We start from the raw sequence: 14,643 nt of genomic DNA, 5'->3' as shown, positions 1-14,643 counted from the left end.
GCAGGTAGCCATTCTGCTTAGTTGAGGCACTTTCCAGGCAGCATTATGGCTTCTCAGGGTGGAAAAGATTCTTACTTTAGCCACATTCTAAGACATTGCAGTGTTTGGTTGGATCACTAACTGGTGAACATAGAGGGAATATTATAAAGTACACCAGGGTAGACTGCAAATATCCAAAATATAATAACCAAACTTCTAGCAGAGTTGTCTGGTCTTTGTAAGAATTTGAATTTTGTTCATCTTTCTAGCACCTCCTGAAGAATGGGGAAAAGCAGATTTTCACAGTGGCCAGGGCCATTTGTAGGGATATTTGAGCCTTCATTATCTTTTACTACCTTGCTTTGTGAACATTTTAAAAAAAAATTTATTTTATATTGGAGTATAGTTGATTTACAATGTTGTGTTAGCTTCAGGTATACAGCAAAGTGATTCAGTTATACATATACATATATCTGTTCTTTTTCAGATGCTTTGTGAACAATTTTATAATGATCAAGTTGACTGGCAAGAGCAGTCAATATGAAATATGTAGATGTTTTTGGAGGAAAAAAGGAGGTGGGAAGTGTGTGCGGAGAGGGTGGATTTAACAATAGAACAGTGTATAGACAAAGAGTACATGAAGAGGGGAGGGAAAGCAAGGTAGAAGGTAGGGTGCTCTGTTTTTAGGCAGCCATGAACAGGATTTTTAGAGTTGCCTGAGTTTCAGTATAAAGGGATTATGAGTACTTCAGTTCTTTTAGGAATCAACTAGCAATAAGTATCACCTATTTCTGTCCTTTGACAATCTAATTTGCCTAATAGTAACCTGGATATCCTATTTACTACTTTGAGAAGAGACAGGTTATTAAAAATTGAATGTTTAGCAGACTGTAATCTAATAGCAATGTCTTTTAAGAAGCATTTAAACCACTGTTGGTTGCAGACTTTAGATTTGCTTATGAATAGTTGCCCAGAATTGAAATTTTTCCAAAACAGGTTTTTAAAAACATTTTATCATGGAGAAGTTTAAATATATACACAAGTAGAAAGAATGGTATAATTGTCATATATCTATAACCAGTTTCAACTATTATTAACCTATAATTAATCTTGTTTCATTGATATTTCCACCCACATTCCTTTCCACCTTACCTCCTTGATCCCTCTCCCCAGGGCTTGGTCCCTCTCCCCAACTCCTAAGACTTGGATTATTTAGAAGCAAATTCCAGACGTCACATAATTTTATCAGTAAATATTTCAGTATAAAGCACTGAAATATAAGTACCTTAAAAAAACTACAACAATGTGAATTTCACACCTAAAAAGATAATAATTTCTTAATATTACCAAATATCTTGGTCAGTGTTCAAACTTTCCTGATTCTCTCTTTTCCAGTTTAATTGAATTCAGATTCAAATAAGATTCATGCATGTAATTCATTGATATGTTTGTTAATTCTCTTTTAATCTGTAGTTCCTCCTTCATCTCTATTTTTCCCCTTGCAGTTGTTGAGGAAATTGGATCATATGTCCTATAGCTTTCCGTAGTCTAGATTTTGCTGAGTATATGCCCATGGCGCACTTTATATTTTCTTTTGTTGTCTCTTGTACTTTCCATATGTTGTTAGTTACATCTAGAGAAACTTGTTGGACTCAGGTTTGACCTTTTTTGCAAGACCACTTCATAGGTGGTACTGTGTCCTTTTATCAGGAAGCATATGTCTGATTTTGTCTTTTGTGATATAAATAATCATTGATACATTGCAAAATAATTACGTTCTAATTATAAATGGCTTCTTCATTTATTAGCTGGAATAATTCATAAATTGAAACCTTCCCTCACCTTTAGCTGTATTTCAATATGCAATTGCATCTATTTCTGTATTTTCTGTTCCATTCATCTGTCTATTCATGTACAGTGCTATACTATTTTTATAATAGAGGCTTTGCAATATATTTTAATATATAATAGGGCTAGCCTCTTGTTTTTCTGGCTATTCTTACTCTGTTCAAATGAACTTTATAATCTATTTTTATAACTTCATTAATATTATTAACATATTAATGATATTTTACTAGGAGCATATTAAGTGTAAAATTAACAGAGAATCTGACATCTGAGCATGTTTATTTTGAATCTTCTTGTCTTAGAACATGGTATGTCTGTTTGTTGAAGTTTACATTATGTCTTTCAGAAGATTTTATTATATTCCTGTATCAGTTTTCTGTGACTGCTATAACAAATTACCACAAACTTGGTGTCTCAAAACAACAGAAATTTATTCTCTCACAGTTCTAGAGGCTAGAAATCTAAAATCAGCATTACTGAGCCAATATTAAGGTGTAGGGCAGAGTTGTGGTCCCTCTGCAAGCTCTAGGAGAAAATATTTTCCTTGTCTCCATTCTTTATATTATGACCACTTCACTCTACCCTGCCTCCTCTTCTGTGTTACTTCCTCCTCTTCTGTGTGTGTTTCAAATATCTCTCTGTCTCTCTCTTATAAAAACACTGGATTTAGATCCCTCCCAGATAATCCAGGTTAATCTCCTTTGTCAAGATCCCTAACTTAATCACATCTGCATGGACTCTTTTTTCTTTTCTTTTAAAAAATTATTGTTTATCTACCTCTCTTTCCCCCCCCACCACCAGTTTTATTGAGTTATAATTGACATACAGCACTGTATACGTTTAAGGTATACAGAATAGTGATTTGACTTACATACATCATGAAATGATTACCACAGTAAGTTTAGTGAACATCTGTCATCTCATATAGATACCAAATTAAAGAAGTAGAGAAAAAAAATTTTCCTTGTGATGAGAACTCTTAGGATTTACTCTCTTAACAACTTTCATATATAATGTACGTCAGTGTTATATTTAGCGTATTGTACATTACGTCCCTAGTCCTTATCTTATAACTGGAAATTTGTACCTTTTGACTGCCTTCATCCAATTTCCCCTCCCCCCCCACCTCTGGTAACCATAGATCTAATCTCTTTTTTCTGTGAGTTTGTTTGTTTGTTTGTTTTTGAAGTATAATTGACCTACAGCACTATGTTAGTTCCTGTTACACAGTACAGTGATTGGATATTTCTGTACATTTCAAAATGATCACCACCATGAGTCTAGTTACCATCTGTCACCATACAAAGATATTACATAATTATAACTATATTCTCCATACTGTATATTTCATACCTGTGACTCGTTTATTTGTAAGGTAACATTTACAGGTTCCAGGGATTAGGACCTGGTCTCTGGATGTCTATATTCAGCCTAGTATAATTCCTCATATAAATTTTGGACATGTCTTTTTAAATTTATGATTTGATATTTTCTTTCATTTTTTGTTATCATAATAGCATCTTCTTTCTCATTTTATCTTCTAACTGGTTTATATTTGTATATTGATTTTTGTATGTTGATTTTATAACTTGCTACTTTACTAAATTCTCTTACTCCATGTAGTAGCTTTTCAATGGATTCTTTTGTGTTATCTCAATGTATAATTATATCATCTGCATATAAAGATAGTTTTATCTTTTTCTTCCCAATTCTCATGCTTCCAGTTATCTTGTCTCATTACATTGACTGATACCTCCAACATGATGTTAAAGAGTAATGGAGATATTAGTATTCTGATCTTGTTCCTTATCTTTAGCAGGAGAGCTTCTAGTGTTTTTTTACTAAATAGAATCCAAAGCCTATTTCTTTTTAGGGATTTAAATTTATATTTTAAAATGAGAAATGTAACCAGTTTTGCCTTCATAGAGAATAATATTATCTTATACAGTGCTCTGTAGCTTTTCAAGTGTTTTCAAATAACTAATTTATTTAGTTCTGTGAGATAAAAGGGCAGATATAGTATCTTAATTTCATAGTTAAGTAAATGTTCAGAGAAATTAGGTAGTTACCTAAGGTCATGATGCTAGAAACTGGTAGAACCAGGACCAGAATGAAAGGTTTTTTTTGACTGCACTAGGCTACAAATTCATTTTACTTAATATTTTCCTTCAGGAAAACTCTAGATTCAGGACAATGTATTTTATAAATATAAGAATACATAAATAAGTTATTTTCCTTTTTAAGATGTGACCTTTAATGGTTTACTATGTTAAGTGATTGTGTGTGTGTGCTTAGAGAGTAAAACATTATAGATAAGTCTAATGACCCCTTTAATAACCAACTTCAGTCCCATTCCCTCTCCTCTGGGGCAAATGCCCACATGAATTTGGTATGTCATGCTTCTAATCCATTAAAAAAGTTCTCAGTTCACAGACAAATGTATGATGCTATGTCACTGATTCATAAAAATTATAAGGATAGGGCTTCCCTGGTGGTGCAGTGGTTGAGAGTCCGCCTGCCGATGCAGGGGACACGGGTTCGTGCCCTAGTCCGGAAGGATCCCACATGCCGCGGAGCGGCTGGGCCCGTGAGCCATGGCTGCTGAGCCTGCACGTCTGGAGCCTGTGCTCCGCAACGGGAGAGGCCACAGCAGTGAGAGGCCCGCATACTGCAAAAAAAAAAAAAAAAAAAAATTATAGGGATAATATACAAATCTACCTTATGTTCTATATCTTTCTTTTTTCACCCATCATCATCAAATGGATCTCAGGGATGCAAGACTTTTCTGAACATGACATAAAACACAGAGTCTCCTTTTAGAATCTAGATCTCTAGTAGACAAGTCTAGTGTCTTTCCACTATCACATTGACTCACTAAACTGTTCTGGTTAAGATTTTTAAAATTTAGAAATATAATTTCAATTTTGATTAAAATTCCATCTGGTCTTTCTAAGTTGTAACAGATGAGTTAAGGAAGAGAGGAGGTAAATCGTTTTTGGACTATTTTGTGCTTGCCAAAGAGCTGAATAAAAGTGCCTCCTGAGCAGAAATTTTTGTTATTTCATTTTGCCTGCAGAGGGAGGGTTCAGATAGAAGTTATTCATTAGTGTTTGGGAAAAAGTGACTTACTTCCTTGAATTAAATCAGTTTGTATCCATGACAGTGGCGAAATCAATTCAAAATTACATGTAACACAAAATTCTAGCACTTAAAATTAAAAACTTCTGACTCTGGAGTTGGGGAGTTGAGCAGAATTTCAGAATATATTATTCAATAATCTTTTCCGTTTTCCACATTGGAAATGAGAGGCTTCACCACTCAGATACTGCAAAATACCAGTATAAATAGAACTGCCATTTTGTTGTAAGAGTAAAATATGGATGATTTAAACCAGGAACTTTTCTGTAAACTTTTTCTGTAAAGGGCCAGATAGTATTTTCAGCTTCGTAGGCCATATCGTCTCTGTTCCAACTATTCAGCTCTACTGCTGCAGCCCAAAGCAGCCATACACAATACATAAACAAAGGGGCAAGACTGACTGAGTTTCAAAAAAACTTTATTAATGAAAATATTTGGGTGGATGTGACCCACAGGCTGTAGTTAGATTTTTGCTGGGTTGAAGGCAGTGATATACCAGTAAATGTTTAACAACTGGCTTTTCCGAGAGGTGGGTACACCCTGACTTATGGTGTTTGCCCATTTACATGAGGCAGATACTCTCACCATGGTTGATTTCAAAGTACCTACTTGATATCACTCATCAGGGAGGTGAAAGAGATAAACAATGGCATACCATTATATAGCATATATAGCATTTATAACATACTAGATGTAAATAACCTCAAGAGCATAAATAATAGGAAAATGAAATAAAATAAAAGTGATAAGTATTGAATATTGCCTTGTTTTGAATACATTTACTTAATTGTAAATTCAGATAATTTAATTTTTAACAATGTCTGTGTTTACCATCTGGCTCACAAAATTCCTAAAAATTTAATAATTGGCTCTGGTGAGCCACTCTAAGCCTACTACGGCACACCACTCTGTTAGAGGACATAACCAAGAATTTTGTTTTAGTAAGTTGCCTACTGAATCATAAGTTATATGGGAGAGTAAAAGCAAAGAGATATAGAGAATTGTGTTAATATGTAACTTTTGCACTAATTTTGCTCATCTGTTTTAATAAGAATCTGAAAAAATAATTTTGTTCCTTTAAATGAGAGTTGACTGTGTCAAAGGTGCTTTATTTCTTGGTTCTTTATCTCAACTTTTAAGTGATGGCATATGAAGTAAATTTAGGTGAGTAGATTCTGTCAATATGTCATACATAATAATAAATGTTACTTATTGTTTGGATTTTTCCCCTTAAGGAATAACTGTGACGCCTGATGAAGAACAAAAATTGAATCATTATGTACAAGTTTTACAGAACCTAGTACTAAGTATTCCCACTAAGGAGCCAGGTCATCAGAAAAGATCAGAGTCTCCAAATAATGCTGATTCTGTAGGATCGAGGGTATCAAAATTTAAGGAGGTAAAGTTTACACATGATGAAGCTCCAGCTGAGAATGATGTTTTAATCAATCCTGTCAGTGAAGAAACTACAACTTTCCCTACTAGGGGCTTCACACTGGAAATAGATAAAAAAAACCATACTAAAAGTACAGCTTTCTGGTCAATTAAACCAAATAACATTTCTGTTGATTTACATGCAAAAGAACCTTATATTGAGAAAGAAGAGCCAGAGCCAGAGCCAACTGTAAGTCAAACTGAGGCACCAGAGCAATTGCCAATTGTTACTGAATCATTTACAAGTCAAGGTGTCACCTCTTTAAGTAGGAACACTGACTTGGATATTGCCACAGAAGGTGTTCCTCAGCTCTCAGGCAACTATGAAATGGAAAATCCTGAACCACACAATTTGTATAATAAAGACATTTTGAAAAAAATTGAAGATATCGGCTCACAGGTGCAACAGGTACCTCTTCCTGAGAGTTTCAAGCCAGAATATAGAGAAGACATTCGAGCCTCTAAAGAACACCTAAAACGAAGCCTTGCTCTAGCAACAGCAGCAGAACGTAAATTAGAAAAAATGTATAAATCCCAGATGTTACCACTAGGACAAAGCAGTGATGGAGTTGATGACATTGAAACTGTTATTAACATGCTGTATAATTCTAGATCTAAATTACCTGAATATTTAGATATTAAATATGTTCCACCAGAGATGAGAGGAAAAGCTACTGCAGTATTCAATATATTAAAAACAATATTATGTGTAAGTCAAGGAGAAACTCAAAACCTCATTAGGAAGTTATTAAACAATAATATAAAACTTTAAAAACTACTTGATATTCATGACAAAGTTGATCTAAGCTAACTGTGCATTCATTCACAGGGGCAATAAGCATATTAGTGATTCAAAAGTTGTATAAAAATATTTTCTATTGTAGTTCAATGTGCTAACATCTTTATGTGTCATGTATTATGAAAAGTTTTCATATACACTAAAACCTAACAATTTAAAATAAAATTTTGGTTCAGGAGTTTGTAGTTTTTTCTCATTAATTTTAAAAGTTATAAAGATCTAATCCATAAAATGTTTAAGCTTTGATTTTACTTGAATAGGTTAGTAAATTCATCCATTTTATAAGACTTAAGAGACTTGTGCAGTCTGTATATGTCGCTGGTTTTCAATAATTGCATATAAATGTAAAATTTTAGGATATGTGGTCTTTATTACTCTTTCAGAGGATCTGAGTTTTCTATCTGAATAGCATAGTTGGAGTATGTATCAGAACTACTTTTATTTGAATATATATGTGCCTCCTCTGAAAGGTGGATGATACATTAAGATACATCCCTGTTCCTTTGTTGTTAAATACTTTTGGAGTATCAGTGAGGGACTGTAACCGGGATTTGTAATGAAATCATTCTCACTTATTTTCTCTTTTTGTTTGTTTATATACATATACACTGAAGCTTTGCAAATCTTTTATTTGGGAGTATGACTAACACAATTTAGGTTAACTGTAATATTGTAATTATGGTACAGGTAATTCTGTTTCATGATTTGACTGGTATTATATTTAAATTCATTTATTTATTCACTTATCAAGTGAGTCATTTATAGTTTAATAAATATTTATTGACCTTTTACTATGTGCAGGACAAAATGCTGGATTTGGGGATACTTAGTTCCTTCTCTGTTTGAAATCGTATTATAGCAGCAAAGACAGACATAACTTCAACAATTTTTAAATTTCAGTTGTTATAGAAGTATGAGAAATTTGACCTCACCAAGACCAAGAATAATGGGAAAGCTATCCTGAGAAAGTAGCATTTAAAGTGAGATCTGAAGGATGAGGGTGTGTGTAAGGGAGAAGGGAGCATTCCAGAAAGAGAGAACAGCACGTGTGAGTGCTCTGAGTTGAGAATGAGTATGGCAAGTTCAAGAAGTAGCTGCAGTATAGAAGGGCAATGGAGAGCATCTTAAGATGGAGCTGGTAAGGTACACAGGGTTGGAATAGATCTTGCAAGGCCTCAAATTGCATATTAAAGATTTTAGCCTTTATCCCATGATCAATGAGAAGCCATTAGTAGATTTTAAGCAAAGGCTAGGTATGATCAAAATTGTGTTTAAAAAAAAAAAACCCACTCTGGCTACGGTTTTGAAAGTAGGCAAAAGTTGAAGTGTACTGTGCCCAGGCCAAATTTAGCTTGGACTAAGATGGAAAGAAGTGGCAGTTAAGAGGTAGAATCAACAAGATTTGGTGATTGAATGGATATGGTGACTGAGCGAGTAGCAGGGATCAGAAATAATTCACACACAATTAGCTATATTACAAAAAGGACTACTAATGTTTTATTTCATAATAACACTTTTACCGTTTACTACTGTTGCTTTTTTCTTTTTTTTTTTTTTTTTTTTGCGGTACACGGGCCTCTCACTGCCGCGGCCTCTCCCGTTGCTGAGCACAGGCTCCGGATGCGCAGGCTCAGCGGCCATGGCTCACGGGTCCAGCCGCTCCGCGGCATGTGAGATCCTTCCGGACCAGGGCACGAACCCGTGTCCCCTGCATCGGCAGGCAGACTCTCAACCGCTGCGCCACCAGGGAAGCCCTACTGTTGCTTATTTTTAAAAAATAATTTTGCTATGGGAAATTTCAAACGTGCAAAATAAACAGATTAATAAACCCATGTACCCATCATCCAGTTTCAACAATTATCTACTAATGACCAGTCTTATTCCACCTAAACCGCTTTCCCTCTTTTCTATTTTATGTTGGATTAAATGCCAGATACTTTTTCATTTCATCTGTAAGTATAGGAGTGTGAAGCTCTATAAGCTTTTTAAAAAACCACTACCACAATATCACACATAAAAATTTAATAATTCTTTAAATCATCAAATCTAGTCAATGTTCACATTTCTGATTGTCTAATAATTTAAAAAATTTAGTTTGTTTGAATGAAACAAACTAAATAAATCCAAATGAAGTTTACACGTTGAGATTGGTTGATTTGACTCGTTAAGTCTCTTTTAAACTACACCTCTTTTTTTCCTCTTGAGATTTACTTGTCAGCGAAATTGGTCATTGGACCTATGGTTTTACACAGCAGAGATTTTGCTTATTATATCCCCATAGTGCCATTTAGTATGTTTTTGGTAAGTTGGTAGTTGACTCTAGAGAGGCTTTATCAGACTCAGGTTGGTTTTTTTGTTTGTTTTTGTTAAGATGTTGATGTATTCCTCAATCTGGTATGTTTCTTTTTGTATTATTAGCAGCCTATGATGATTATTACGTAGATAAATTGATCAAATGTTACAAGAAGGGGATATCATTCCTTCCTTTATTAGCTGGAATATGTCTATAAAGAGAAAGTTCCTTCCATATGTTGTTTGAGTCCGCAGTAGTCCAGTGTGTATTGGAAAGGTATCACATGCTTGAATCTTTCTCTGTGTTTAACAGTTTTCAAAACAATTTGTTCATAGAATCCTCCAGTGGTGCCCAGTTTTCAAAAATTAGATCTTTATTCTGTTAGAGCAGTTGTAGGCTTGCAGAAAAATTAAAAAGTACAGAGTTTCCACATACCTCCCTCTCTTCCCCCATAGTTTCCCCTATTATTTATATCTTGTGTTAGTGTGGTACATTTGTTACAATTGGTGAACCAATGTTGATACATTATCATTACTGAAGTCCATAGTTTACATTAAGTTTTACTCTTTGTGTTGTACATTCTATCAGTTTTGTTGTTGTTTTTTTTAAAATTTATTTATTTTATTTATTTATTTTTGGCTGCACTGGGTCTTTGTTGCTGTGCACGGGCTTTCTCTAGTTGCGGCGGGCGGGGGCTACTCTTCTTTGCGGTGCACGGGCTTCTCATCGCGGTGGCTTCTGTTGTTGCAGAGCTCGGGCTCTAGGCATGCGGGCTTCAGTAGTTGTGGCACGTGGGCTCAGTAGTTGTGGCTCGCGGGCTCTAGAGCACAGGCTCAGTAGTTGTGGTGCACGGGTTTAGTTGCTCCACGGCATGTGGGATCTTCCCGGACCAGGGCTTGAACCCGTGTCCCCTGCATTGGCAGGCGGATTCTTAACCACTGCGCCACCAGGGAAGCCCCATTCTATCAGTTTTGACAAATGTAAAATGACATGTGTCCACCATCACAATATCATACACAATGGTTTCACTGTCCTTAAAAGGCCTTGTGCTCCACTTATTCATCTCTGTCTCTCCCACCCCTCCAGCCCACGGCAACACAGATATTTTTACTGTCTCTATACTTTTGCCTTTTCCAGAATGTCAGATAGTTAGAATCATATGGTATATAACCATTTCAGATTGGCTTCTTTCACTTAGCAATATGCATTTAAGATCCCTCCGTGTCTTTTTGTTGCTTGAGAGCTCATGTCTTTTAGTACTAGATAGCATTCCAGTGTACAGATGTACCATAGTTTATCAATTCACCTATTGAAGGACATCGTGGTTGCTTCCAAGATTTGACAGTTATGAATAAAGCTGCTATAAACATCTGTGTGCATGTTTTTGTGTGGACATACATTTTCAGTTGTGCCAGTTTTTTCACACTTTGAAAGTGAGATACTTTAACAAACTTTTACATTTGGCGATAACTTTAACAAACTTTTACATTTGGCCAATGTGATTGATGAAAAATGCTAGCTAGTTGTTGTTTTAGTGTATATTTATTAATTATGAGTTGGACTTCTTTTCATATTTATATTTTTATCTGTAGAAATGATCTATTCATTTCTACTTCTCTACTGGTTTGCTCTTAGTGATGCATACAACCTGTTAATATAATAAGAAAATCGGAATTTTGTGTCATAGTTTTACAGATATTTTGTCTAGTTTATTATTTGTATTTTGGTGTTTCCATGTAGAAATTTAAAACATTTATAAATCAGATTTACACATTTTTTCTTTGGGTGTCTTTATGTTTTGTGTCTTGCCTTTCCCACTCTGAGATTTTACGAAATTCCTCTGTTCTATTATAGTGTTTTAATGGTTTTACCTTTTGAAAATCAGACTATTTTTCAGAGCAGTTTTAGGCAAAATTAAACAGAAGATAGAGATTTCCCTTATATCACCTATCCCCATACATGTGTAGCCTCCTCCATATCAGCGTCCCCCACCAGAGTGGGATATTTGTTACAATTGATGAGCCTACTTTGATACATCATTATAACCCAAAATCCATAGTTGACCTTTGAGTTCACTCTTGGTATTGTGCATTCTCTGTGTTTGGGTAAGTGTATAGTATCATAAAGAGTAGTTTCAGTGCCCTAAATATCCTCTGTGTTCTGCCTATTCATCCCTCCCCCTAATCCCTGGCAACCATTGATCTTTTTTACTTTCTCCATAGTTTTGCCTTTTCCAGGATGTCATATTGGAATCATATAGTTTGTAGGCTTTTCAGATTGGCTTCTGTCACTTAGTAATATGCATTTAAGGTTCTTCCATGTCTTTTCATGGCTTGATAGCTCATTTAGCTCTGTATAATATTCCATTGTCTGAATGTATCTCAGTTTATTCATTTGCCTATTGAACATTTTGGTTGCCTCCAAGTTTTGGCAATTATGAATAAAGTTTATGTAAACATCCACATGCAAGCGTTTGTGTGGACACAAGTTTTCAGTTCCTTTGAGCACAACTGCTGGATCATATGGTAAGAGTATGTTTAGTTCTATGGAAACTAACTAACTGTCTTCCAAAGTGGCTGTACCATTTTGTGTTCCCACCAGCAGTGAATGAGAGTTTGTTTCTCCACATCCTCACCAGCATTTGGTGGTGTCAGTGTTCTGAATTTTTACCATTCTAATAGGTGTGTGTAGTAGTCTCATTATTGTGACCTATTATTTTTTAATTAAACTTCTTATTTTTGATAAATATAAGTAAATATGCAGTTGTAAGAAATAATACAAAGAAATCTAGTTAATGTATTCCTTACTCATATCACTTATAGTAATACCTTTAAAAACTATAGTACAGTATCACAACTAATATACAAATATTGATACAAGATACAGAATATTTCCATCAACACAATGGTCCCTCATATTGCCCATACAGGCACTTTATAGCCACACCCACTTTCGTCCTGCCTTCACCTCTCCCTAACCACTGATAACCACTGTTCTGTTCTCCATTTTGATAATTTTGTCATTTTAAGAACGTTATATAAATAGAATCAAACTGTACATAATCTTTTGGGATTGACTTTTTTCACTCAGTTCTCCAGAGATTTATCAAGGTTGTTGCATGTATTATTAATTCCTTTTTTTTTTTTTTTTTTGCGGTACGCGGGCCTCTCACTGTTGTGGTCTCTCCCGTTGCGGAGCACAGGCTCCGGACGCTCAGGCTCAGCGGACACGGCTCACGGGCCTAGCCGCTCCGCGGCATGTGGGATCTTCCCAGACCGGGGCACGAACCCACGTCTCCTGCATCGGCAGGCGGACTCTCAACCACTGCGCCACCAGGGAAGCCCCATTAATTCCTTTTTATTGCTGAGTAGCACTCCACAGTTTGTTTAACCATTCACCTGTTTAAGAACCTCTTGTTCTTAAACAGGTCAAGCATCTCTTCAGTTTTTGGCTATTACAAACAAAGCTCCTATAAACATTCATTAGTAGGTTTTTGTTTGAACATAAGTTTTCATTTCTCTGGCATAAATGCCCAGGAATGAAACTGCTGTGTTGTATTCAGTTTTATAAGAAACTCCCCACTGTTTTCCAGAGTGGCTGTATCATTTCATATAGCCACCAGAAATATATGAGTTTCTCTGAAACCTTGTAGGCATTTTGTGTTATCACTATTATTTAATGTTTATTTTAAAGTGTACAAATCAGTGGTTTTAGTATATTCATAAAGTCTGACAACCATCACACTATCTAGTTCCAGAATTTCATTGCCCCAGAAGGAAACCCTATGTCTCTCCCCTAACCCCTAGCAAGCACTAATCTGTGTCATGTCTCTATGGATTTTTCTATTCTGGATACTTGATATAATCATACAGTATCCTTTCATTTAACATAATGTTTTCAAAGTTCATCCATATTGTAGCATGTACTAGTACGTTATTACTGCTTATGGCTGAATAATATTCCATTATGTGGATATACCACATTTTGTTTATACATTCATCAGTTTATGGACATTTGGGTTGTTTTCACTTTTTGGCTATTAGAAATAATGCTGTTATATATGTACATGTGGACATATGTTTTAAATTCTCTTGGGTGTATACCTAGGAGCAGAATTGCTGGGTCATATGGTAACTTTATGTATAACTTTTTGAGGGACTTCCAAACTGTTCTCCAAAGGAGTGAACCATTTTACTTTCCCACTAGCAATGTATGAGGTTTCAGTTTTTCCACATCTTTCCTAACAGTTGTCAAAGTCTGCTTTTTTTTATTATAGCCATCCTTGTGAGAGTAAAATGGGTATATCATTGTGGTTTTCACTTGAATTTCTCTAATGTCTAATGATGTCAAGTAACTTTTCATGTGTCTATTTGCCATTTGTATATCATCTTTGAAGGAAAGTCTGTTTAGATCCTTTACAATTTTAAAGTTAGGTTATTTGCCTTTTTATTATTGAGTTATAAGAATTCTTTATATATTTTGGATACTGGTTCCATATTAGATACATAATTTGAAAATATTTTCTTCCATTTTATCTGTTGTATTTTCACTTTTTAAATGGTATTGTTTGGAGTACAAAAGTTTTAAATTTTGATAGTCAAATTTATATTTCCTTTTGCTACTTGTGCTTTGGTGTTATATCTAAGGAACAACTGCCAAATGCAAGGTCCCCCATTCAGTATGACTGGTGTCCTGTTACAAAGAGATAAGAATGCCATGTGAAAACAGAGACACAGAGAGAACACCATGTGAGGACAGAGGCAGAGATTAGAATGCCAAGGATCAACAGGCACCACTGGAGGCAAGGAAGAAGAAAGGAAAGAGTCTACCCAGAGTGTCAGAGGGAGAATAGCCCTGCTAACACCTTGATTTTGGAATTGTAACCTCCAAAACCATGAGAGAATAAATTCCTGTTGTTTAAAACCATCCAGTTTGTGATACTTTAATACGGCAGCCCTAGGAAACTAAAATAGCCAAGGTGTTTAATTTTTTTTTTTTTTGGCTGTGCTGCAGGGCATGTGGGATCTTAGGTCCCCAAACCAGGGATTGAACCTGCACCCCCTGCAGTGGAAGTATGGAGTCTTAACCACTGGACAACCAGGGAAGTCCCTAATTTTTTTAAAAAATAAATTTATTTATTTATTTTTGGCCA

General features: G+C 35.2%; 1 protein-coding gene across 1 annotated transcript; it reads left to right on the top strand.

Annotated features, from left to right (window-relative positions):
- The first annotated feature begins 6,107 nt into the window (after window positions 1–6,107).
- SPESP1 (sperm equatorial segment protein 1) lies at window positions 6,108–7,171 on the top strand. The gene is made up of 2 exons (XM_030875287.2): window positions 6,108–6,129; window positions 6,201–7,171. The coding sequence occupies exons 1-2, from the start codon at window positions 6,108–6,110 to the stop codon at window positions 7,169–7,171; spliced, it is 993 nt and encodes a 330-aa protein (XP_030731147.1).
- The last annotated feature ends 7,472 nt before the right edge of the window (window positions 7,172–14,643 follow it).

The sequence above is a fragment of the Globicephala melas genome, chromosome 2 (assembly GCF_963455315.2).
Source record: "Globicephala melas chromosome 2, mGloMel1.2, whole genome shotgun sequence".
NCBI classification, from domain to species: Eukaryota; Metazoa; Chordata; class Mammalia; order Artiodactyla; family Delphinidae; genus Globicephala; species Globicephala melas.
Note: the sequence above shows the minus strand (reverse complement) of the source record. Positions and strands in the feature narration are given on the sequence as shown.